The 27996-nt window shown below is 35.8% G+C and overlaps 1 protein-coding gene and 1 pseudogene across 2 annotated transcripts; both read right to left on the minus strand.

The window, feature by feature from the left end:
* Positions 1-1612: 1612 nt before the first annotated feature.
* On the minus strand, positions 1613-3839 carry LOC146737877 (uncharacterized; annotated as a pseudogene). The gene is made up of 2 exons (XR_014930768.1): positions 2442-3839; positions 1613-2071 (listed from the first exon to the last, which is right to left on the minus strand). The product of XR_014930768.1 is annotated as an uncharacterized LOC146737877 (transcript).
* Positions 3840-4197: 358 nt separating this feature from the next.
* LOC102801783 (uncharacterized) lies at positions 4198-27916 on the minus strand. Its single transcript, XM_006816366.3, has 4 exons — positions 27737-27916; positions 25865-25972; positions 6940-6998; positions 4198-4306 (listed from the first exon to the last, which is right to left on the minus strand). Exons 1-4 carry the CDS (start codon positions 27806-27808, stop codon positions 4198-4200), a joined length of 348 nt encoding a protein of 115 aa, XP_006816429.2. The 5' UTR covers positions 27809-27916.
* Positions 27917-27996: the final 80 nt, after the last annotated feature.

The following is a 27996-nucleotide window of genomic DNA, read 5'->3' on the forward strand; positions in this document are numbered from 1 at the left end:
TAATTAATATTCATCCTGAAACATTGACCTGAATGTTAGCTATTTGCTGTTATATGACCTGAATGTTACTGTTAACTGAATGTTAGCTGTTTACTGTTATGTTAACTGAATGTTAGCTGTTTACTGTTATGTTAACTGAATGTTAGCTGTTTACTGTTATGTTAACTGAATGTTAGCAGTTTACTGTTATGTTAACTGAATGTTAGCAGTTTACTGTTATGTTAACTGAATGTTAGCAGTTTACTGTTATGTTAACTGAATGTTAGCTGTTTACTGTTATGTTAGCTGTTTACTGTTATGTTAACTGAATGTTAGCTGTTTACCATTATGTTAACTGAATGTTAGCTGTTTACCATTATGTTAACTGAATGTTAGCTGTTTACCATTATGTTAACTGAATGTTAGCTGTTTACTGTTATGTTAACTAAATGTTTGCTATTTGCTGCTATGTGACCTGAATGTTAACCATTTGCTGATATTTGACCTGAATGTTACTGTTATGTTAACTGAATGTTAGCTGATTACTGTTATGTTAACTGAATGTTAGCTGATTACTGTTATGTTAACTGAATGTTAGCTGTTTACTGTCATGTTAACTGAATGTTAGCTGTTTACTGTCATGTTAACTGAATGTTAGCTGTTTACTGTCATGTTAACTGAATGTTAGCTGATTACTGTTATGTTAACTGAATGTTAGCTGATTACTGTTATGTTAACTGAATGTTAGCTGATTACTGTTATGTTAACTGAATGTTAGCTGTTTACTGTTATGTTAACTGAATGTTAGCTGATTACTGTTATGTTAACTGAATGTTAGCTGATTACTGTTATATTAACTAAATGTTAGCTGATTACTGTTATGTTAACTGAATGTTAGCTGTTTACTGTTATGTTAACTGAATGTTAGCTGATTACTGTTATGTTAACTGAATGTTAGCTGTTAACTGTTATGTTAACTGAATGTTAGCTGATTACTGTAATGTTAACTGAATGTTAGCTGTTTACTGTTATGTTAACTGAATGTTAGCTGATTACTGTTATGTTAACTGAATGTTAGCTGATTACTGTTATGTTAACTAAATGTTAGCTGATTACTGTTATGTTAACTGAATGTTAGCTGATTACTGTTATGTTAACTGAATGTTAGCTGTTTACTGTTATGTTAACTGAATGTTAGCTGATTACTGTTATGTTAACTGAATGTTAGCTGATTACTGTTATGTTAACTGAATGTTAGCTGATTACTGTTATGTTAACTGAATGTTAGCTGTTTACTGTTATGTTAACTGAATGTTAGCTGATTACTGTTATGTTAACTGAATGTTAGCTGTTAACTGTTATGTTAACTGAATGTTAGCTGATTACTGTTATGTTAACTGAATGTTAGCTGATGACTGTTATGTTAACTGAATGTTAGCTGTTTACTGTTATGTTAACTGAATGTTAGCTGATTACTGTTATGTTAACTGAATGTTAGCTGATTACTGTTATGTTAACTGAATGTTAGCTGATGACTGTTATGTTAACTGAATGTTAGCTGTTTACTGTTATGTTAACTGAATGTTAGCTGATTAATGTTATGTTAACTGAATGTTAGCTGATTACTGTCATGTTAACTGAATGTTAGCTGTTTACTGATATGTTAACTGAATGTTAGCTGTTTACTGTTATGTTAACATAACGGTAATCAGCTAACATTCAGTTAACTGAAACACATAAGTTGTTATTTTACTGAACAAGTCTATATTCTTGGTTGTCTGCCATTGAAACACCTTCATTGTGTTGTTCTAACAAGTTAACTGGTGGCAAAGAATCATCATCAACAACAACTGTCAATGACGCTGCCATCAGGTCTCCGTTCCCAGCATTGGAAACTCTAGATCGTTTCCCAACTTTATACTCCAACTCGCTGACACCGCATCGTTCCACAAGACCTCTAGCGTTCTCATCCAAATCTTCCCATTTCGTCTTCATGAATATCAATCCTCCTTTGTTACCCTTTCTGAACAGTTTACCAACTCCAAGATTGGCCATCTTGCGCATGAAGAACTTGGCTGCTGGTGCCGCATACCTTAACAAAGAAAACGTAATATTCCAGACTATATCAGAAAAACTCCATGCACCGTTACATTTTTGCTCTAATAATATAGCCCATGTGCTCACGTGTCTACAGTGCATCTAAGGTGAAACTACTAGTATTTTGATGGTTCAGTACACATTTAGGGAAAATTATTGAGAAACTCTCTCTGTTATTGAATTTGTACCCTCAGAAAGTACCAATTATATCATACATAATAGTCCCAAAACCCCAATTCTAATGCGATCATCTGAAAGTGCAATTTTAATGTAATATGTAAAAATATACAGGTGACAATTGCCAGAATAATAAATTGTCAAAGAAATATAGTTTTCAACTTATTTTTAAAATTTTCTTAGCTTACCTATTCTTACCAGGACCTGGTGTATGGAATGGAGGCATCAGATGAACTTGCATCACTTTACTGGAGTGTACGAATTCACCGTCAAACGCTAAAAAACTTCGGATGTTGTTCTCACAGTTTTCTGGAAATTTGGGGTACTGGCTTTCGTAGTATTCTTCAAGCTCATCTGGATCAAGCGATGCATAATTGGAGCGGCTTCGACAATATGACAAGGACACGTCATTTTCATCTGTGACATCTTGTTTCAGTGTGGGGACACGAGGTTGTGGGGTGTTGTCTGTTACCTGCTGTAGATTAATGTTGAGCTTCATTTCTTCTGGCATTAACGCTAACTTCTGTAGTAGGAAACACTCTGAAAGGTACGCAGCGGCTGTCGCGACATCAGAACTTATTGTTGATGAATGCCAACTTTGATCATCTGTATCGCACAGTGACGTTAACTGCAGCACATGCTTCATGTTGTAAGCGGCACCCACGGCATTGTTTACACACTGTAGCACCATACAGAGCCGAACAAACTGGCTTCGTGCCTTACAGAGAATCAGCCGCCTATTCTCATCAAAGTTCACTTCTCGTTTGCGAATCGTTAGCGAATTAAGGTAGGATCTTGCAATAGTCATACTGTCCTCATTGAACTCGTACATGATGTGTTCCTTGGAATGCACCTTGTGAATCAGCCAGAAAACCTCATGAAATGATAAATCAGGCGTGGCATGATTCAAGTCCTCAAGTAGAATATCTCTTTCCGGTGGGCAGGAGATGAGAAGACTAGCAGATAAGTCATCAATACTGTTGACACTAAGCTGCTTCACTAAAACCTGCGGCTCCATGAATCCCATCAAGTTCAGAGATGTTTTGCTTTCAGGGGTTTCCTGATTCTCCATGGCAACCACACAGCTGTTATCTCCGTGAAACAAACTGGTAAACATCTTCTTCTCTTGGGGATTCTTAGCAGCGAGGAAATCATAAAGGAAACCAAGCTCCTCCGAGACTGCTAACAGTTGGTTATGATTTGTAGACAAATGATGATATACATGCGACAGTGAATTTATAGGCGAGTAAAGTTTCCTGGTATCAAAACGATGAAAGTCCAAAAGCTTCTGTTGCGGATGTGGCTGGATTTTATGTTCAGTGATTTTTAATTCCTCAAGAAACTTCCTATAAATTAATGAGCTCTCTTCACCCTTTCTCGCAGCGACTGCCATCCATAGGACGCATGGCTCTTTCCACACCTGCGTCACTTTGCATTCAGCGTTATTTCCCATCAATGAAGCGACAATTGACAACAACGGGATTAGAAAGTACTCATCTGGACAACCAAACATATTGGAATAGATCTGTATAAAGTTCATTAACTTTGGTATTCTAAGCTGGGCCCAATCTAATTGAATGTTCCATGCCTGCGCAAGTTTTGTATAGTAAGAAATGCGTTTCGAAGTAGTTGCTTTCAAGGACGGCGATCTGTGAAACAAAATTCATAACAAAAGGCGTTAGGGATTTTCCTCTGTTCTTGTTAAAACTGAGAAGCAAGATACATTGTATAATCAAATAAAACCTTAATCTATTTGGACCATTTGTATTGAGCCTGTAAGTCTAGTGCAAGTCAAGTTAGTATTATCACAGATATACATTTTTGCATAATTTGTTGAACTGATAATTGAAATTTACTAAAGGAATAAAACCATGTCAGATTGACACTTAAATGTGACAGTTTCAATCAGAAAATGTAGCTGAAATAAAATCAACCAGAATATACTCACTCAGTTTCAGTTCTCATTCTTTTAGTTCCTACATCATTTGTGAAAGAGTAATTGGCTGGCATGGCAACAGACTGGTGGGATGCTGATCTTGAGGATATACCAGACCTAGAACAAGATATGTTGACTAAATTATGAAAATGAATCATGATACATAGTTGTAAAACATGTTGAAAAAGTGACATGCAATTTTAGCGAATTATGGTAAACTGACGTACAAATGTAATAGCAAAATGTTGATTCAGCGAATCTCTCTTGTCATTGTTGATTTCCTGTTTTCACTATATTTTTCTGTCGTGTTCCAAAACAAATGGGCAGTTATCACTTCCATAAAAACAAAGAAAAACTGTCAAGTGTAATTAGGAAGCACCCCAGATTTTTATGTATTACGGATAACTGTATACAAATCCCCAAGCCTTGGCCATTTTGAATTTATAATAAAGTCATTAGCGACATCTTGAATTAGCGAATCAGTTCTCTCGCTAAATTCGCTAAAAAGACGTGCTCGCGAAAAAGACATGTTTTACAGTAATTGTAACTTTGGTTTGACATGAGCCAGTGACTTAAAAACATCATGAACCAAATTCATCAAATACCGTGGAAACATACCTACTCTAAAATTTTTGAACAATCACAGCATGTGCTGTTTTTAGTTCTTCAAAATTTCATCAACCTAATATTTTTTTTTTGGACCAATAGTTCAACTTTAATTTAGCCTTTAATTAATAGAAACAAATACTGTTGAATTTGTGGTGAGTGGCGTCTAGTGTTCGAAATTAACGTCGGTCCGTCGGCCTCACGCCGACAGTGGGTTTAAAGGGCCTAGAGCTGTCAAAAACCATCAGTCCTTGTGACCGACCATAAATTTAAAAAAAACGTTGCATTATTTAGTATGATTGTAAGACCAAATATATAATAAATATCGATAGTAACTCCAGAATTGTTTCAAAATTGCGTTTTCTTGCACGTTTGAACAACAAATGGCATCACTCATCGACCTGGGCATACGAGTCATAATTCAAGCTCGCCGAATGATCGCGAAATGCGGCGAACGTGGGAACTGTAACAAACGTTCTGATTGGTTGTAGGCCGATCAAGCCTCCGATTCAAACCAATAGAATTCGCGCTTACATTTTATGTTCAGAATCGAACACGCTGGTATCAACAGTTGCAGAGTTACGTCTACATCGAAGTATGTGGCGATATTTAAACTGCCAGGAGCCTGCTGCTAAACGCGTGGAAACTACACAAGAAAGGTGTGACAAACAGCAAGAATACGAACATTCCAAGTTAGCTGGCAGGCGGAGTTCAAAGACTGGTTACTTTTTGATAACAACAACAAGGTGATGTATTGCCGGCCTTGTCGAGGATCCTACGGTCAGCTACATGTCAGATTCAGAGTCGGCCAGTGATCGTGTTTTTTCTGAAGATTTTGATGAGTTTAGTGACGATGAAAGAAATGATGATGACCTCTTTGAGCCTGCAGATAATATATCTGATTAATTAGTAAATAAAGGTTTTGCAATTGCAAGCTTGTATTATCTGTTTAGTCTTTGTTTGTTAAATATCAGGGCCTACAGTTAGCTAGAAGAACCTACAGTTTTAATTTGACATAGGTCATTCGGGCCTTTTATGATTTTCAGTTAATTTCGAACACTGGTGGCGTCACAGAGACACTGGAAGAATAAAAATATTCACTACCATATACATACACACTAATAATAATTTACTTTTCTAAGATTCTAAATGTCACTTATTATTTAGTCATGAATTAATACAAAAAATATTTGTTTTTGTTTGCTATGAAATATATGTAAAGTTCAAGTTTATTTTATCATCAGGGGTTTTTCTAAACTGGGGAACAGGGTCCTGATACTCTTGAATGGCGCCCTCTTACTAAATTGACGATTGAAATTTCAAGTCATAAATATATTTCTTGAGCCACGAAATGCAAACAGACAGATCTATGGAGGTCAACCCATAAGTCCTAGTTAACAGAAATGCACAAACAGACAGATCCATGGAGGTCAACCCATAAGTCCCAGTTTATCAGAAATGCACAGACAGATTCACACAAGTCAACCTATAAGTCCCAGTTTATCAGAAATGCACAGACAGATTCACACAAGTCAACCCATAAGTCCCAGTTAACATAGATGCACAAACAGACAGATGGACCCACGAAAGTCAACCCATAAGTTCCAGTTATCAGAGATGCACAAACAGACAGATCCACAGAAGTCAACCCATAAGTCCCAGTTATCAGAGATGCACAAACAAACAGACAGATGGACCCACGAAAGTCAACCCATAAGTCCCAGTTATCAGAGATGCACAAACAAACAGACAGATGGACCCACGAAAGTCAACCAATAAGTCTCAGTTATCAGAGATGCACAAACAGACAGACAGATGGACCCTCGGAAGTCAACCCATAAGTCCTAGTTAGTGAGTTAGTTAGTTAGTTATCAGAGATGCACAAACAAACAGACAGATGGACCCTCGGAAGTCAACCCATAAGTCCCAGTTATCAGAGATGCACAAACAAACAGACAGATGGACCCTCGGAAGTCAACCTATAAGTCCGAGTTAGTGAGTTTAGTTAGTTATCAGAGATGCACAAACAGATTCACAGGAGTCAACCCATAAGTCCCAGTTATCAGAGATGCACACAAATCCCATTCATTTGACAGGAAACTAACTAAAGTGATTTATATTATTTTCTTGATAATAACACTCACCCTGTATCATACTCCTTTGTGGACCCACTAGTTCCCTCTTGCATACTAAAGACATCTTGCTGTGAACAAAAAACGAATAAAACAGGTCAATGAATAGAGCAATGAATTTAAAAAAAAAAAGCAAAAAAAAAAAAAAAAATACATGCACAAACTTGCTATAAACTCACTCATTATAATTTGTCTTTAGCATTTAGTGAACCTGTCAATTATTTCATTTATTTGTGCAGTGTAAAACCATCAATCAACTTAATATTCAAGGCCAACTCAAGCTACAGCTTGCAAACTTGAACTTGTTTTGAAATCCTATTTAATAATCATTGTTACTTACATTTACATTTTACAAATACGCATGATGAGTACAATCAGAGAAAGAACATGAATACAATTATCCTGAACAAAACTAAAAATTGCACAGAATTACCTCAACAATGTGTGATTACACTCGCTGTTTTCATTGTTTATATATGTTGTCACTTCAATAGTTTTGTACTTTATGTCTTTTTATGATACAAGTGATCAGTGTGCAACTATAAGCAATTGTTTCAGAAAAAGTCATAATTTTAACTGAGTTTGCATCACAAATACAGAATAACAAATTATTATTTTACTAATGCAAAATTTCAAGCAAAAGAACATATTGATAAAAAACTTTTCAAAATATTTTATCAGGTGTATCGTTCACTCGCAGAAAGTCACATTTTTGAACAGGACAAAAGAATTAGTGAATAGATATAGAGAATATATATAACATTAAAAAGTAAAATTAATGATTATAAATAAAATATTAGACATAATATTAAATGAATATGAACAATGCTGACACTGGTATTCGGAATACACACATGTATGAATGTGACGTGGCATTTCTCAGCTGATGTGTGGGGAAAATCTAAAACTGTCATCCATTGTTTGAAAAATTAGCATATTCAGATTGGCAGCATGATCAACCAATTGCACATGTAGAAAAACATTCTCCATTTAAAGACCCAGGTATACTATAAATATGCTTCTAAACAATGGGGATTACATGTGCATTTCCTAGAAAGTTATTCTCCGGTAAAGACGTGTTTTCTCAAACTTACAGGTCAATTATGGCGTGCCAAAGTGGGTGTATGTGTCTATGAATATCACGGCAGTGATTATATATATGAAAATAAATAGTGTGTGAGTTCAGATTTTGTCAGATAAATGTCAAAAACACAAACTGGAAAGAGACATGCTACTAAGCTTGAATAATTAACTGCTGTCAATCAATGTCACCTAGGTTGGAGTCCAATCTCCAAAAACATTTACACAGTTCCTAATGCTTTTCTCATTATCACATAGCGGATTCAACGAAGACAATGAAAATCGTGTTCGCAAATTTAAAAAGTTGCCACAGAGAGTACGAGCCAGAATTACCCCAAGTTGTTTTAATGATATGAATGCGTATTCTGGAAGTAGCGCAGCATATTATGGTAAATAGAACAGGAATGACACTCGGACCAGACGATCTTCAGAGTTTCCGATGACGCACTAATAATGTTACATGTGACTCAGTACGAATTAATTTACTGGCTTCTTCATGGCTTTTTTTTACAGTTGTTTAAGAAAATGGCAAATCCATGCAGTAACTGCGTGCCCATGCGCCAGCTCATAGCTGAATCGTGACAATTTTTGTTTTCTCTAAAATTAAATATTTTAACGTGATTACTGAATCTAGCCTTTACAGTCACGCTAACAGTATGAGAACAAATGACTAAAAATATTTATTTTAGATAATACAAGTTCCGACTTTCCTTGTCTAACCGGCCTCGTGCACATTAGGAAATGTATCAGAATCTATCAGTTTTATTTTGTGTTTCAAGTAACTGTGGTCGGTCATCAGGTCTTCGTACGCAGTGATGCATCGTCTCAAATTTATTATCTTTACTATTGCCACGTATCAGTAACAGCATTTATGCGAGTGAAAGTGTGAACGCCTTGCAGTGACTATTTTTTTATTGTTGACCATAGCGAGTTTGACGGCATCCTAAACATACGTGCATCCTGGTCATCGCCGTGGAATCATAGTTCAACAATATGAGAGTGGCAAATGAATATGATATGCCATTCTGCATTTCAGATGAACGCTATTGTTGAAATAAACGTAATTCAAAGAAATGATCAATGTCACATCACTTTGTAACACGTTTCATATTAGCTTATCATTGTCGATAGTCTATGCAGCTCAGGTCTGTGTTCTATGGAAGCAAGTCTAACTGGCCCAATATACCGGTATACTTTGTTGCTTATGGGTATTAGTGCTATCAACTTGTAAATAAACTACGAATTTCTATAAACATAAGCTATGTAACTGATTAACAGGACTCATTAGCATAGCCACAAATCCAATAAACACTAGCCCAGGGCAACTGAATTGGGCCTTTAAGCAGCATTTCTTGACCCTTGTGGAGAGAGGGTCTTACGAGATGAAAAGGTGAAAAGCACACAGACTACCACTTCTAGAACTTTACCTCTTTAAAATACCAATAAACGATCCTACACAAAAAGAATACAAGGTAGGGTATCTTGGAACATACATGTATGAATGCAAATACAAGTATATTTAAAGTACTAAAAAAACTTCTATCTTTTTCTATTGCAAGCTGAACTAGGCTGAAAAGATACAGCAAAGTAAGATGTAATGCATACCATCAATAAACTGGGAGGTACTCGTATACTTGGATCATTTCTTTCAGATAAACTGCAATTGAACTGATAACTTCTTCCCAAGTCAGTGTGTGTTGCATCTAAAATATGATTTTCTTGATCCATGCAAGTTACATTCAGGTTTCTGGAAGTCAAAGACTGTGATTGGTTGTTTCTGGGTTCCAGCAAATGGGTAATGACATTTTTAGCACTGTCCAAAGAAGACTGATGTGATTGGTTAACAAAGTTCTGTGATTGGTTACTTTTTGGGTTTACCAGATGTACACTTGAATTTTCGTAACAATCACTTGCCGACATGCTGGAAACAAAGTTCTGTGATTGGTAAATTTTTGGGTTTACCAGATGTACACTTGTGTTTTCATAACAATCAGTTGCAGACATGCTTGACACAAGGTGCTGTGGTTGGTCACTTCTTGGGTTTACCAGATGTACATTTGAATTTTCATAACAATCACTTGCCGACATGCTGGAAACAAAGTTCTGTGATTGGTCACTTTTTGGGTTTATCAGATGTACACTTGTGTTTTCATAACAATCAGTTGCAGATATGCTTGACACAAGGTGCTGTGGTTGGTCACTTCTTGGGTTTACCAGATCTACACTTGAATTTTCATAACAATCACTTGCCGACATGCTGGAAACAAAATTCTGTGATTGGTCACTTTTTGGGTTTATCAGATGTACACCTGTGTTTACATAATGATCAGTTGCAGACATACTGGACACAAGGTGCTGTGGTTGGTCACTTCTTGGGTTTACCAGATCTACACTTGAATTTTCATAACAATCACTTGCCGACATGCTGGAAACAAAATTCTGTGATTGGTCACTTTTTGGGTTTATCAGATGTACACCTGTGTTTACATAATGATCAGTTGCAGACATACTGGACACAAGGTGCTGTGATTGGTCACTTCCTGGGTTTATCAGATTGACACTTGCATTTTCATAACCATCTAGTGTAGGCATCTTGGAAACCAAGAGCTGCGATTGGTCCTGTCTTGAATCTACCAGATGTGTATTTACATTTTCATAACAATCTATTGTAGACACACTGGTAATCATATGCTGCGATTGGGCCTTTCTTGAGTTTTCATAACAATCATTTGTAGACACGCTAGAAACCAAGTGATGTGTTTGGTTCATTCTCGGATCTAGTAGATGTGCACCTGGGTTATTTCTTGGTATGTTCAGTGATTGGCACTTTTCAGAATTCATCAGATGAGCAATGGTATTTTTCAAACCACTAATGGGACACAGCAACTGGGATCTTGGTTGATTCCTTTTCTTTTGTATCAGGCTTAGGCATTCTGACCAGCGAGTTGTTTTGTTTTTCACCATCCAAGCAAAGACAACATCTTTAATACCGACAGTAATATTATCTAGATCTTGAACATGAGCATGGGATGTAATTACAAGGTCATGCCTCTGTTTTGTCAGTTCCGCAACAACACTAGTAACAAAGACATTCCCCTTCCCGCTCAGTATAGAACAATAACGCTGCTGTTTGAATAATGGCAGTAAATTGAAAGCCACTTCGCTTGGGGTCTTGGTTTTCAGCGGGTACAAAGTGCATACATTATTGAATAGATTCTGGCAACAGAGAATGTACTTGTAATCAGCATCAGGGGAAACTTCCATATCTACCAAATCAATTTGGTACGACTTCGGAGATGGTTGTATATTACTTAGAAGTTCATCCTTCGATTTAGTCAAATTTTTAGACTGCGTTTTTTCTCCAGCACATTTGTTACAGTGCATCAGACACAAGGCGATTGTTTCTCTGCTAATATTTGCAAACTTCTTCAGTAGCTCCTTACTGACCTTATCAATTCCTCCATGTCCTTCATCAATATGACTTGCCATGATAACTTGATACATGTCTTCAATTGGTAAATAGATTTTCTTTTTTGCATCTCCAGTGGACTGTCTCTTGACAAGCCTTTCAACCCCACCAAGTTGAATGACATCATACTTTCTTAATATATATCTATCATGCATTGTTTTTGATTCCCGTAGAGTGGCTGATTTCATGCTTTGTATCAACTTTGTATATTTCTCTCCAGTTATAAGGGGATTATAGGTTGATTTGTTGTTTTCGGCTTTCCATCGAAGCTCTCCCAAAAACTTGTGCTCCGCTTCCAAGGTCGCCATTGTTTACAATCTGGCACGTAATCAATAACACAGTTTGAAATAGATACAATATAAATATGATTCCAAGAATTTGTGTATGTCTCCAACCTCAGTCTGTGATGTACCAGTTGTGCTGATGATGTTCAACTGATTGACTTCAAGCCATATGCTCCACAACTTGAATGTATGAGCAAGTTCATCTCGTTGTCATGAATTACAACGCAATATTAGTAATCCTGAGCTTGTCTGAACTTGAATTACACAATGATGAAATAAAAAAAAAAAGTGCAAATACAGTGAAAGTCAAATTTCTGAAAGCAAACTAAAATTTGATGCTATTATCAGAGGTCTTTTGTTAGTGCTCTGATTATTCTGTTTTTTTTTCTCTTGTATGAGAGAATCACTGAATATAACACTGAATGGAATACTATGAAACGCTGCACCTGACATTCAAAATTGTGATTGATAACATGGTTTGGTGGCCATATTAGTTTAAAGCAAAACTGAAAGTGGTCAAAATTTGTTGTTGTAGCATCAGTGATATATACTCACATATACTCACCAATATCACAAATAAAAAGTATAACACATCACCAAATTGTACGCCCCAATAGTATAATAATTGTATACATATTCTGTACAAAAAGTATATCTTTTTTAAATTGTGTACATTGTATGTATACAAAATTCATACATACAAGAAAACAGCAGTACATTATTTGTATACACACTTTATACAAATTCATTAATGTATATTGTATACTAGAAATGTACAGATTTTTTGCATAGGATTCAACGCCTAAATATTGTATAATTTACATATACATAAAATGTACAATATCATTACTACTGGTAAGAATCAAAGAGTAACCAAAACAGTTTACCGGGTATGTTAGAATCATGTCAGAATGAAGTATAATTTATGTACACATTAATTGTACAAATTATTGACTTGACATCTTGACAAATATTAGTACTATTTATGTATACATAGAATGTACAAAAATTGGACTTAGAATCTGAATAAATTTAACTATGCCCAATATTACAATATATGTATACATAAACTGTACAAAAATATGGAATTTAATATTCAATTAAATTCATAAGAGAGTATAAAAACATTTTCAATAGATTAATTACAGGAATACTAAACTATATTTTTGGATAGCAATAAAATTATATTTTTACCACAGTTTACTGAAAGAATTCAGTCATTATGAGAAGACTGTACCAATTTTCATGAACTTTTTCTTGATCAATTTAACTAAATTAAAATTTTATTTCCCATTATATATCTAGTTTTGGCATTTTCAGTTGAGCAAAATACAATGAAATAAATCAGTTATCACCACAATCAGTTTGTTGCAAATCGTTGACTGAGATACCGTATATGTCAAACAGATACATTATACCGGTAGGATGTAAATGAATATACTATAGTCATTCTAAATGTAAGTACCGGAGTATAGATAAATACAAATACATAAGGTACTTCTTGTATACAAAAAATTATACATAAAATGTACAAATTTATTCAGAAGTTGACAAAAAATATACACCTTGTGTAATGAATTTTGGTAAGGTACACATCACCAATGTTTTGCGCTATAATTAATATTAATAACAAATGAAATTTAGCATGTGACATGTACATTGTACATACTGAGTAGATTAAAGTTTGAAAATTTGTTGGTGATTGGTTTGTAGAAATAATTTAAATTATATTTGAGCATTGATGGAACGATGTCCCTGGGAGTCTATGTGTCATCAAAGTAACGATGTTCCTGGGAGCCTATGTGACATCAAAGGAACGATGTCCCTGGGAGTCTATGTGACATCAAAGGAACGATGTCCCTGGGAGTCTATGTGACATCAAAGGAACAATGTCCCTGGGAGTCTATGTGACATCAAAGAAACGATGTCCCTGGGAGCTTATGTGTCATCAAAGGAACGATGTCCCTGGGAGTCTATGTGTCATCAAAGGAAGAATGTCCCTGGGAGGCTGTGTGTCATCAAAGGAACGATGTCCCTGGGAGTCTATGTGACATCAAAGGAACGATGTCCCTGGGAGCTTATGTGTCATCAAAGGAACGATGTCCCTGGGAGTCTATGTGACATCAAAGGAACGATGTCCCTGGGAGTCTATGTGACATCAAAGGAACGATGTCCATGGGAGCCTATGTGTAATCAAAGGAACGATGTCCCTGGGAGCCTATGTGTCATCAAAGGAACGATGTCCATGGGAACCTATGTGTCATCAAAGGAACAATGTCCATGGGACACTATGTGACATCAAAGGAACGATGTCCCTTGGATCTTATGTGTCATCAAAGGAACGATGTCCCTTGGATCTTATGTGTCATCAAAGGAACGATGTCCCGGGAGCCTATGTGACATCAAAGGAACGATGTCCATGGGACCCTATGTGACATCAAAGGAACAATGTCCCTGGGAGCCTATGTGTCATCAAAGGAACGATGTCCATGGGAACCTATGTGTCATCAAAGGAACAATGTCCATGGGACACTATGTGACATCAAAGGAACGATGTCCCTTGGATCTTATGTGTCATCAAAGGAACGATGTCCCTTGGATCTTATGTGTCATCAAAGGAACGATGTCCCGGGAGCCTATGTGACATCAAAGGAACGATGTCCATGGGAGCCTATGTGACATCAAAGGAACGATGTCCATGGGACCCTATGTGACATCAAAGGAATGATGTCCCTTGGAGCTTATATGTCATCGATGGAACGATGTACCTGGGAGTCTATGTGTCATCAAAGTAACGATGTTCCTGGGAGCCTATGTGACATCAAAGGAACGGTGTCCCTATGAGCCTATGTGACATCCAAGGAACAATGTCCCTGGGAGTCTATGTGTCATCAAAGGAACGATGTCCCTTGGAACTTATGTGTCATCAAAGGAACGATGTCCCTGGGAGCCTATGTGACATCCAAGGAACAATGTCCCTGGGAGCCTATGTGTAATCAAAGGAACGATGTCCCTGGGAGCCTATGTGTCATCAAAGTAACGACGTCCCTGAGACCCTATGTGTCATCAAAGGAACGATGTCCCTGGGAGCCTATGTGTCATCAAAGGAACGATGTTCCTGGGAGCCTATGTGACATTAAAGGAACGATGTCCCTTGGAGCCTATGTGTCATCAAAGGAACGATGTCCATGGGAGCCTATGTGTCATCAAAGGAACAATGTCCCTGGGAGCCTATGCGTCATCAAAGGAACATTGTCCCTGGGAGCTTATGTGTCATCAAAGGAACGATGTCCATGGGAGCCTATGTGTCATCAAAGGAACATTGTCCCTGGGAGCTTATGTGTCATCAAAGGAACGATGTCCATGGGAGCCTATGTGTCATCAAAGGAACATTGTCCCTGGGAGCTTATGTGTCATCAAAGGAACGATGTCCCTTGGAGCTTATGTGTCATCAATGGAACGATGTCCCTGATAGCCTATATCTGTCAATATTCATTTTACAGTACATGTACAACTACATGAATGACAGTTTGCTTTGAATCACATTAGTGCATAATGAGGTCATCCCCCATGTAGAGTGAAACAATTTTCAGGTAACAGTGGAGTTATAAGGATAAATCATGCTTTAAACGTTTGCCGAGGGTGTGCTTATGGTTGCTACTATAGGGACTCACCCCTAGCAACCATCATCAATGTCAATATCCATTAACCGACTATATGTATGACAGATTGCTTAGAATTAAATTTTATGCATATTACCATAGGCACAGGGAATGAATGAACAGATTCACTCCAGATAGTTCTGAAATATGACCTAAGACAGACAGACAGAAACTGAATTTTATTCCTTGTTTTGAACTTTGTTTGAATGGGGAAAATAAGCTTGAATATGCGCCAAAAAGTAATCCAGTCTGCAAATGTACCACATTCATTGAACATTAAAATTCTGTGATATCAGGGAACATGACAAACAGACAGCAGACACACAAGGGAAAATTAAAAGGCTCCCAACATGTGTTTGTTAAAAAAAAAAATACCTTTTATTAAACACAATTTTTTATTCCCATAGGGAAAGAAGAAAACAGAAGAATGTTTGAGGTAAAAATTCTTTACATAAAAAGAATTTGTAATACAATAAAAAAATGATAACTCCTTATACATTGAATGAGTGTAACAGTGACAGAAAAAAAAAATGAGAGAAAACAAAGCGACATTTACATTGTACAATGAATATTGTAAACAGTTTTAAAATTGTTAGTTCTCTTTTTTTTTTGAGATGGGAATAGAGGAAAAAACAAAATATTTCAGGTCGACATGAAAAGAATGGCACATTCTACTCTACTTGTATGCAGTACATACATACGGTACATTCACACATACCAGGTAATAATGCAGTACCGGTAATGGCGATAACTCATAGTTGTAAATCAGGCTTTTAGCCAACCATCTGTCATCTGTTTTATTTGACAGGTTCTACAAACCAATACAATTTTAAATAAAAATTACCGGTACCAGTAAATTACAAAACATCCATAAATAATCAACAAAATTTTAAGTCTGTGTTTATAGACTAGGGACTGCTATATTTTAATTTGATAAAGTTTAAAGACAGGCACCTTTTATTTTCTGAATATAACCCTGCTGATGGTACTTTTTATTATCACAAAAAGTTGTGAACTATGACCTCAAAACATATGGTTTTGTCAATCTTTTGTCAAAGTGTGTGACGGCAATAAGCAGTATGGTAACGCATCAACCTCTGCTACGAATCAGTCGATACAATAACCGACTCTCTACGTGCATATTTTGCTGTATCCTCGTAATACCCTCATAGTATTTTGCCCTCATTTGGCTGAAAAAACAACAAACAGCGATACGTTGAAAACTATGAATACTGCGACAACTGTTGTCTAACCATTTTGTCATACAACATTTTGTTTCGTGATTAGTAAATGAAAACAAAGCTTCTTTTTCTTGGAGTCAAAATACATTATTTTTTTTACAACTGGCAGCCATTATTCATTTGACAACTGTTTTGAATTCACCTAATTTCAAAATTCATCTAACTTTTATGAGTTTAAATTAATTTGATTGAATTATTATAACTAACAGTATATAGTTCTCAGAACATGAAACCATTTTAGTATAGATTTGAATTCTAAAAATCAGAATATACCGTAAAATCTGTATTAGAAGCCACGTCCATAACATAAGTCGCACCCATTCTTTTTGAACAATTGAGACCAAAAAAGTCATTGATTCTCATATGTGTAGATGCTCTAATAGAAGCTGCATCCCCTCTGTTGCATTCTACCATTTTAATAGAAGCCACAGTTTCTAATACAGATTTTACAGTATATAACTTTTCTGAAAAATCAAAAGATACATATTTTATGACTCCCAAATTTGTCCATAACATTTGAGATAATGGTATTGACCAATGCACGCTTGCACAGAACCCATAATAGTTCAGCCTAGAGTAAAATTACAATGGCAGTTACACAAAAAAAACAAGCCCTACATAGAAAAGTCCATGTCAGTTATCAAATCTAAGTTATATATTTTTGTTTATATCAATATAGTACAAGTATTTTTCCATATTGAGAGAAATTGCTCTTGAACAGCGTTAATTAAAACAAAATTATCACCGGTCGGCCATTTTGAATCCGATCCGAAAAACAAAATAATGTGCATCAGAGACCCATAATGTCTAATGTATGTATCAAGATTGAACAAAATCCATCCATAAATGATCACGATTCAGTTCCGGAATACCCGGAATTCCCAAAATGCATGATTTTTGATGATTTTTAGCACAAAAATGGCCACCATTCGGCTATTTTAAATCGAATATTCAAACCAATATATATGTACATCAATGAGATGATATAGAATGAATATTTAAAATCTGAACATAAATAGTCAAAGCATGTCATGGCATGAGAACCACATTCATTAAAACAAAATGGTCGCCAGTTGGCCACTTTGAATTTGATCAGACAAACAAAATGCATTAAGGTCCCATAATGTTCAATGTATGTACCAAGTTTGAACAAAATGCATCTGTTAACAGCCGAGAAATGAAGATTATTATAAATTATAAATAAATTATGATGATTTTTCAGTACATAAAAGGCTGCCATTCGACCATATTGAATCAGATCATGAAACAAATTGATGTGCATATGTATACTATTATGTATGATGCATGTGTGAAGTTTGTATATAATCGGTCCAGGCATGTCCAAGATATACCCAGTAGGTCCAGACGGACGAATGCACAGAGGTCAATTCACAAGTCCTTGTTTTCGGACTGTGTCCAAACAGGGACTTACAAACACTACTACCGGTACCAAAATTACTATTTACCAAAATAGAAAATCTCTTATGTGTACCATAGACCTACATGTATACTCAAGTAATGTATACTCAAGTATCACATTGCCTGCTAAAAGCCACCGCGGAAATATTAAAATCAACAGGAAACGGCAGGCGAGGTGTTGAATCAGTATTTTCTATGTTTGACTGACATTGTACCTACAATATACCATAAAAAGAAAGTTTGGTATACACACAGTGCTAGTTCTTATGTAACTAAAATAGAGTTTCCCTTGCTATCAAATAATTATATACATTTTAAATAATTAAGGAGAATACAATATGATGCAGTGTTTGGACGATCAGCTGGTTGACATCATGTCTTCGGAAATGACTACAAATCATTTCTACTATGACTAATACACAATGAGAAATACCGGTAGATGATGACAGTTAGGTACAAATGTTCACATTTGGACGCCGCACTTCTTCGCATACACGTTGCCTTTTATAACTTTCCTCAGTAACTTTCAACTCAGTTAGGATGCGTTTTGCACGTGGACTCAAGTCTTCATATTTCCTTTTGCGGAATGTGAATAGTGTAGGCCTCCTGTCAGGCTCGGGCATGTCAATGGTTCCGAGGCCAAGATTTGAAAGCCTATGTAAGTAATGACGAGCCGCTTCTGTTGGATATCTGTTGTGAGTTTTCCCCGGAGGAGTAGGTAATAAGGGTTTCTTGACTGAGGGCATGAGCTTGCGCTGGGCTACAAATGATGGCGCTAAATCATCCCGACCATATTCCAACAAACTCTTGACATTGTACGGGTACCGCTTGATGACATCAGTGTAGTTGTATGGATCGTCACTGATGTTCGATAGTCTCATATCAACATCGGGAGGCGAAGGTGCTGGTGGCGATGGTTCTTTGTAATGCACTGTCGTCTCTGTCACCATCGGCACTTCGAAATGTGATGCCAGCAGCTCGCATTGTGGCATGACCGAAAACTTTTCATGCAGACAATGCTCCATGATGTGTACTGCATACTGCATAGTGTGTACAGGGATCTGCAGTGGGATATCGCATGTCACAAGGCCAATACTGAGAGATTCTATGGATGTGTAAAGGCAGTGAATGACCATTGCAACTCTGGCCAACTGACCTTGTGCTTTCGTGAGCACACACTGACACTCTTCATTGCCGATCGTCTGGAAAAAATAAAATAAATACAATTCCATGAGGTTTTTTAAAGAAAACTACGTGCATGTTGTCATGGTTATATGAAAATGATTAGAATACTGTGAAAAAATTGTTCAATTATTTGACATTATCAATTAGGTTCAAAGTTACTGAGAATGTATGAATGAATGAATGTTTACTGATACAAAATCACTGTGACTCGCTGTCTAAAAGAAGTTTGAGACGAATAGAATAGTTATTTTCTCCATACTCCATTCATACCACAAAAAATATTTGCATGGTTTCATTTTCTTTATGTTTCAAAATTTTGAGATAAAAAAATTATATACTGTTATCCTCGGGGGCGGACATCCGGGCATTTTCGACTGCCTGGCAACCCTCGCGGTGAAAACAAAGACCAAAAACTTGCAGAAAACGGTACTTTGCAATGGTTGTTGAAAGTTCCCTGAACAGTGTAACAAGATTAGCCCTACGTGTGTAACATATATGAATTTGGTTGTTCAGGATTACTTCAAAGTTGAGTTTGTGTTGTTTTCTTGAGTTTTCACCAGCTCCATCGGCGTTCCACAGCAGCGTGCACAAAGCCCATAGAAATACGTGGTACAGTGGTGCGCGTCTTAGCAACATAGAACGTCTGTGACGTAGCTCCGCCCCCGAGGATTGATATGAATCTTAACCTTGTTGCATTTCTAGAGTGATATTTTCCCCATTGTTTTAAATAAGTATTTTTCCCATAATGCATTGCACATGTGCTCAGTAACACGCTCAGTAATGCAAAATTTGAATTCATCTCAAATTCACTTAAAGATCCCAATGAAACGTTCAAACACAACAAAATTTTTGTGATTTGTCTGACAAAAATAAATGTTCATCGTATACTTGAGCTGCAAACGACAATATCTTTGATCATAGCTGAAAAAAGTTGTTTTAAAATTCAATGTTTACATAGCGAGGAATAAATAAACTGCTCGAAAGCAGCGTATATTATTTGAGGAGGTGTACAGTACAATACAGTATTTCTCACAGTTACGATTGACACCACATCAAACATTGTTATGATAGACTGATCTTGATGTCACATTTGTATTTAATTTGGTATGCATATATTTCACAATAATATACTTCAATATTGGGGTTCACTATTTGTATTTAAAATGGCTATTTTGGCAGTGGCGATAATCTTATTTCCTGTGCTATCTTGGGGAGGGGGGGTAATGCAAACAACATTAAAGACACCAAGACTTGGAAACTCGTGAAATATTGTAACAGAGAAGATTTTTGAGAATTTCTCTCCTTGTAAAATACCAAAATGTTAGTGGCAATTTAAGATAGTAACAAACGTAAAAGATGTTAACAAATTGATCCGTGATTCAGACATTCTCTAAAAGTAAAACAACCTATACATCTTCTGAAAGCTTAGATATAGACAAATACGGAAATCCATACGCCATACCAATGTTTGTTTAAGGGATTACCTGATGGTAAATTTTGATATTGTGCTTTTTTGACTATTCCGCTATTGAATTTTTCACTCAGTTAGTGAAGTATTGTTTTTTTTTTTATCTGCCGTTGTTTTCTGGATATGACCAAACATGCTACGAGCAACAGATTGTCGATTAAAATTTAATCAAATGAAACACTTATTTGAACTCTTGAGAAGTGATAACATTTTGAGGGATTTTTTTAGAATCCAGCAGATAAGGAAAAAAATGTTGGTGATAGGACAGTGGTAATTGATATTACTGTGACTTTGTGAAGAAAGGCCGTGTTATATAAACTTCAGATCCAGTAATACAAAACTAGCTTGTAGGTGAATGCAAACTGAATTGGGGTAGAGATGTCAGCATAATACATAGGGAGGGGCACCAACACACACGAGGGATGGGCGTATACAGTTATAATAAGACAGCTATAGTAATACTTTGCTTACCTGTTCTTTCAAATCCTCTAGCCTATCATAGAAATCGGCAAACCCTTGTTTGGCCCCATCACTGAGATAGTATTCTCTCTCTTCGTTATGTACATTATAGATACTGACCAAGACTTGACCCAGGGTCATCAACGTCTCCGATTGGACTTGTAAGTGGTTGAAGTAGAATTTGATTGGCTGTGGGAATATGATGGCAGCGTGGCAGTCACTGAACCCCTCTGAATTCTCCATTTTGAGAAGACTTTTGGCTTTGTTTGGATGAAGAAATCCTGAAAAAAGAAAATAATTAATAATTATCTACGTTGTGTGTGTAACACTTTTACTGTGTTAGTCATAACTGAGATCCAATAACAAATTCAACCCCAGCTCTGCTTAAAATCCATGATGAGTGCAAGACATATTTTATTCCCTGTTACAGTATTAGCTTCAATAGTAGCGCATCTTCAATAGAATCTAATGTATGCAAATAGTTGCGTATACAATAAACTAAATTATCAAAATATAACTTATTTTGACCATAAACATACCTCTGTAAGCGAGTAAGCACATACAAGCATGCATTAAAATCAAATATGCAACATCTACTGTGATGGGTAGCACATTGCCTTATAAAATATATACATGTACCAGTAGTCATTGTACAAAATGTATTTACTGATGAGACTGATGTGATTTCTTTATTGATAATCGACAACTTCGAAAGACTGACTGCCAAATAATGTGTATGATACAAACCGTTCATTCAAACTTGGCCGAAAATAAAATTTGTCATATGACATTTGTTTTGACAGAAAAAATAAAGTTGTAAAGCATACAATAGTGATTTGGTCTTACCTGTATAATTGAAATGTGTATTCGGTGTCGATGACCGCTTATTCTCGTCTGTAAGCCATGGCTCACCTCCGTACAGACTGTATAGTTTTTTACGATCACATTGCTGGGAGTCTGTTTTATGTTCCAGTTGTTCGTATAGACTTGAAATATCATCATGCAGAAGCAAGCATTGGTTGTAGTTTTCACCCATCTGTTTACGAAAACTACTGTATGTAAATTGCATATTGGTCATGTGTAACGATGGATGGTGGCTCTCATTGCCGTCAGTGTATACAACATGTACGTTGTTCTGTTCCTGCCGTATATGCTCCTCCACCTCCTTCACAGCATCAGCGATAATCTTCATAGCCGCTGTCTTCTTCTCCCCCCTACCCGTAGTCACTATTGTCCACAGTATTGCCGGCTCCGTCCAGAGGGGTGCTAGGCGCAACTGGGTATGACTTCGCATCATTGCAGCCACTGCAGTTAACAGCGGGTAAAAGATGAACTGTATTGGAACACCGATACCCGTGGCGTACGTAGACAGTACATTTCGGATGACTTCAGGTGACACGGCAGAGCGAGGCATTTCCTCCATGTTGTTGTGTTGCGGTTCAATAACAATAACGCCTTCAGTCTTGACATTTGATGTGAAATCCTGATCTCCATTGTAGGGTGTAGCACAATCCGCCATGTGCTGTAGAAAAGACAGGTTCCAAAGGTAGTTGAATATGCAGATCATGGTGATGTATGTATTTCAGTAAAATCAGAATCGGCATGCTCACACCCTGGGATCACACCAAGTCAAAATATTTGTTGTACTCATTCAATAGAAGGGGAAGGGACTTGTATCGGTATGTAAAATCAGAAACAACATACATGTACTCACACCAAGATAGATTTGTGGTACTGACAGGAAACATTGATTCTAACAATGCCAAAAAACAACAGAGCCCCCACAACAGTCACGATATGAAGATAACACAAAATGTACACATAATACAACTTTTTTTTCACAAGTTTATTTTTCATGCATTCAGTGTACTTGTAAAACTCTTTTTAGCCAGTGTTAGAAAACAAGATTTTGGTAAGATATGATTTACAAATTGACTGGGAAGAGTTCAGTGGATAGTTGTTTGTAATTTATTATAGTGGAGTTGACTACGGAGTAAAAAACACATGGATGTACATCATGTGTCCCGATACATTTAGCAAAGAAAAAAACATCCATCACAATAATCCAAAGCAATCATATACATTTTGTAATGTACCAGAGATGACAAATAAAGTCACAGTGAATTCAAAAATGGGTTTTAAAGCACCACCTGACACACCACAATTATGCACCTTTACTGAAATTTAATTTTTAATGTTAAGTCTGCATTGGTTTTGTCTCAAAATAAAAGCAAGCAAGTTGAAACATGAAGTGATCGTTTGAATCCATGGTTTTTAATGCAAAAATTACATGCATTCAACTGTCGATGTATGTATAATTACGATGACATTGATTGATTGATCCATAGATTAAATGGAAATTACATCAACGATGTACAACAAAGACACATTTTCATACACGATGCAGCAGTACTAAGATGCATAAATATTGCGTTAACATGTTCAGGAATTTTTAAATAAAATATTTGGTGTATTAGGCTTTACATAGAAAAGCAATTTACTTCACGTTGGAAGGGCAAATCAATGAGAGAAATTACTGTGTGTTACTTAAACAGTTTTTCCTGTAGATAATATACATTAACCTTTTCACCACCAGTTCCCTCTTTTCAGCACAAATTCACAAAACAGTCCCATTTATCGTCTGCACTTTAGACTAAAATGTGAGTAAAAACTAAAAATTGACTCAAATTTTGTCTGTTAGCTCCAAAATTAGGATTCATTTCCAGAAATAGTGAAGAATTTTAGAAAAAAAGGGCCAATGAACTTGGGTGAGAAAGTCTGGTGGTGAAAAGGTTAATCACTGTAATCGTAAAAAAAAAAAAAACAGAAAAATAATGCAATGTTTCCAAAATGGCAGGCATGTTTCAAAACAAAGTTTATAGCAAGCTCCACCAATTTTTATGACATGCCCAGTTCTGGGCTTCATACGTTGATCAGATGTATAGGAAGATTCATTATAATAAATGAGACAGTACATGGTTGCATCAACTTTTACACGTCCGTTTATACTCTCACTGTATCTCTCTGTGCTTAATTTACGGTATCCTCTAAATAAACAAATATTATGTACAAATAATGAAAAGTCTGTAATATTCATGTTATTTTGCCATCAGCAACAGATACATGTACATGTAGAGGGCGCTATAGCTGAAATCAGAGCATACTAGGAACATATGGGAACCCACTACAGTAGAAGTAAACTGTAATCATCAAGAAATAAAAATTGTTCTACAATTATTTGATAAAGCAATAACAATACTGGAATTGATTTGAGACGATTACTTGACAAGAAAAGTTTTGTTGAAAGCAACTATGACAGAATACATCAATATCAATACGTCCAAATCGGCAAAGACCTAATCACATAAACCATTTAATTGTATACTTCCACACACATGTATGACAAAACTTAGTTCCTATTTTTGTCATAGATGGGTTGAGAGGACTTAAACTAAAACCACAAAGGACCTGCAATTTTTTTGTGTATTTTTGAGTTTTACCACAAAACATTACTGGGTAACTTTACACAGACAGTGAATCACACAATTTCTAGTAGCAAAGTTTAAACAATTTATAGTACTGGTAACGATTTCAGGAAATTAGCACCAGGTAGAATCACCATGAATGAATTAATCACCACAATTTTGCCACAATGTATCATACTAATTAAAATTCTACATAATAATTATTGATAGAAAGTTGCTGCAAACACTTGACTTAATATATTACAAATTTTTTTAACACTAACAAATAAAGCAATATTTTTGATAAACAAGATTAATTATTCAAAAATTAATCAATGCTTGTTAACCATGTCATTTTTGAAAATACCAGAAAAATACATGTATGAACCAGAGACTGCAAATAATCTAGCATTATGCTCACAGTGAAGAGCATAAAAGCTAAATCAGCAGTTTAGCAAAGAGGCCAAAGTGTACTACAGGTAAAGCTAATATTATATTTGCTGATTTTTACTAAACTTTTTATAGAACAGGATTGAAATAAAATACCTGTATTATAATCATTTATTAAATTGATAAAACACAAGATACAGTCGGTAAATTAAATAATTGTGAATCTAATTATGTTGAATGAATTCTCAAAAATTCTTTAAACAGGGTTCCATACCCACTAAGTGGCCACAAAGGGCTATTACCAGATACCGTACAATAACTAAACGCATCTCTTAGAACATGGCATGCTCTCATTTCACACACACTATTTATGACCGATATACAGGTAAACAGGAAATAAAACTAAAAGCACCAAAAAAAAAAAGTTATCGCAATATGATATTCAGACAACATTTTAAATAAACTGGATTTAAACTTGGATTTTATGATCACATATACAGTTTCTTTTTTATATAATTTAATTTTTACAATCCAGCTTGGGCTATATTTTTCCATGGTAATTTCATGATTCTTGTGTTTCAACAGCTTAAATGACTTCAGTACCACTGTCAGCACCATGTTGAAATGCTATGAGTGACCTGATGTGTTAATTCACGTCTTTGATTGGATAGCTGCTTGACCCTATGTTATTACAATGTATTGTCTTCTTCTATAATCCAGTGTTAAGACCTACATGTACATTGTATTGGATATCCATGCAACATCAAATCTGCAGAGAATATTTCTCATTCTAGAGCAAAAAAAATGGTCACTTACCACAACAGGCATAGGATTTTTGCATTTTTCTGTGATATCAGTGAGTGTTTTAATAAGATATGAAATGGGTTCCATTGGTCTGTCTTGCAGTAAACGATTCATCAAGTCCTACAGAATCATAAATACACCAAGCATAAAAGCATGAAGAACAAATGTAAGTCATCGAAATAGGAATCCTAATAATCAGTAATCATGCTACAATCCAACATTTTTAGTAGAAAAAAAAAAAAATTATACTACCGGTACATTCATGTCCTGAATTAGTAAATACATGTATAAATGAATTCAGTGTCTTAATTAGGACATAGGGTTACTTATAAACAGCCCCTCGAATGAGATAGCTCTGCTGTTAGCAATTCACATCTCACAAACAATCTGAACAAACCTTAGACGACAAAAATAAAGCAACTGGATGACCTGTTTTAAAGATGAAGACAAAAATATCACTTTTTATCAAAGATGACAAAAGTATTTGCTAAACTATTGTCACAAAATGAACAAATCATCCAAGGTACCTACATACCAAGTATCAAAGTAATTGAGCAGGTAGCATGTAATTATTGACAGACAGATGAGATGACGAACGGACAGACAACAAACGATCACCTATATGAACAGCTTTATTATGTCATCAAGTAAGTACTGATATAAAGTACACTATGCAAAAAATAAAGTGACAACAATTGTGAATTAATTTCCGTAATTATTCACTCATTATTTCCACCTTCATGGTTACACTGATAGAAAGAATATAAAATATCCATAGGAATATTTTTTAATTATTTTTGCGGAGACCAGAAAATAAGTGTCTGCAAAGCTGTCAAGATAGATGAGTCTCTGTAAAGGTATCTCATCAAAAGAGTTATTTTACTAAACAACCCATATATTTTCATACAAGTATGGTCTAGTATAGTATGTTTTAGATGGCTGTATTTCAAATAAATATGGTGGAATATACCGTCAATGTCTAGTACTGAAATTGATAGTACTCACAAAATTTGTCATTTTTTTTCTACATATTTCCGGATACAAGACGGTGTGTGAGAATTACAAAAAAATATACAAAAGAATATTGATATTAAATTATTCATTGAAAAGAAATTTTTTTTTACCCATTGGCCAACTGGGTAAATATTCTAAAACTCCAGTCCAGAAAAAATAGATCAAATTTACTTGATTTACAAAAAAATGAAGTGAGAGGGTTCTATTGGCTGACAAAATAACATTGGAACATTTTTGAATGACATCATTATACACTGCACTCAATGATTGGTAGGTTGGATTCAAGAGTTATTGAAATTTGTACAAGTTTTATTTAAAAAAAATGACTGGAATACTCCGAATAGGTTTGTTGTGTCGACAGTAAATTTAAATATTAATTGATATAAAGCTATATTTTGTATTATTTACTAAATCGAACAAAATTCAGAGAGTGGAGAACTTTGTAGTAATATTTGTTTGTATCGACTAACTAAGTTTTTAAGCGAATTTCCAACTAGGCCCCATTTACCGGTAAATACTGAAACCGCCACATGGTGCACGCACCCTGTCGTATCCCACCACTTGCGATGTTTACGACGTCATCACAGCAGCAGCAGTCTTTTGTTGAAATAGCGCCATTTATAGCTGTCTAGCTAGTCGTATCTGCTAAATATCGTTAAATAGCAGCACAGGTACGCACAATACTCGTCCGATAAACCGTTTCTAAATCGGTATATTAAGTTAAGAAATGGATAGAAAAGCACATATAAGTCTAACTTCTTTAAACTATCGTAGATTATGGATAACTTGGTCAACCGAAATAGCCACTAAAATTAGCTGCTAAACACGGAGCAATGGCGAGTGAATCTGCAACGTGGGTATTATACTCACGTTAAAAAGACCGTCCAATCCATGCCTTTTGATGTAGTCGTCACCTTGCGGCGTCGTAGGTATTCTACTCATTTTGTTTTAGTAACCAGAATAACGGAAACACTAACAATCGAGAACAGTGAGACGATCAAGACCGTGCAGTCCCTCGCGAATGTAGTCAGTAATCTGACCCCAAACAAAGAAGTGAAAGGTCACCACCCAGCAAACTGCGCAAGCGTACCAATACAGTGCCTGTATAGTTAATATGGTTGATGTAGTAT

The sequence above is a fragment of the Saccoglossus kowalevskii genome, chromosome 10 (genome assembly GCF_978046115.1).
Source record: "Saccoglossus kowalevskii chromosome 10, keSacKowa6.1, whole genome shotgun sequence".
NCBI lineage: Eukaryota > Metazoa > Hemichordata > Enteropneusta > Harrimaniidae > Saccoglossus > Saccoglossus kowalevskii.

Excerpts from the sequence above, each read along its gene's own strand:
- LOC102801783 (XM_006816366.3), bottom strand. The coding sequence starts at position 27,808 with ATGAGTAGAATACCTACGACGCCGCAAGGTGACGACTACATCAAAAGG. Across the intron at positions 25,973-27,736 it reads GATTGGACGGTCTTTTTAAC|GACTTGATGAATCGTTTACT; the intron begins GTGAGTATAATA and ends ATGATTCTGTAG. Across the intron at positions 6,999-25,864 it reads AAAATCCTATGCCTGTTGTG|CAAGATGTCTTTAGTATGCA; the intron begins GTAAGTGACCAT and ends TTTTGTTCACAG.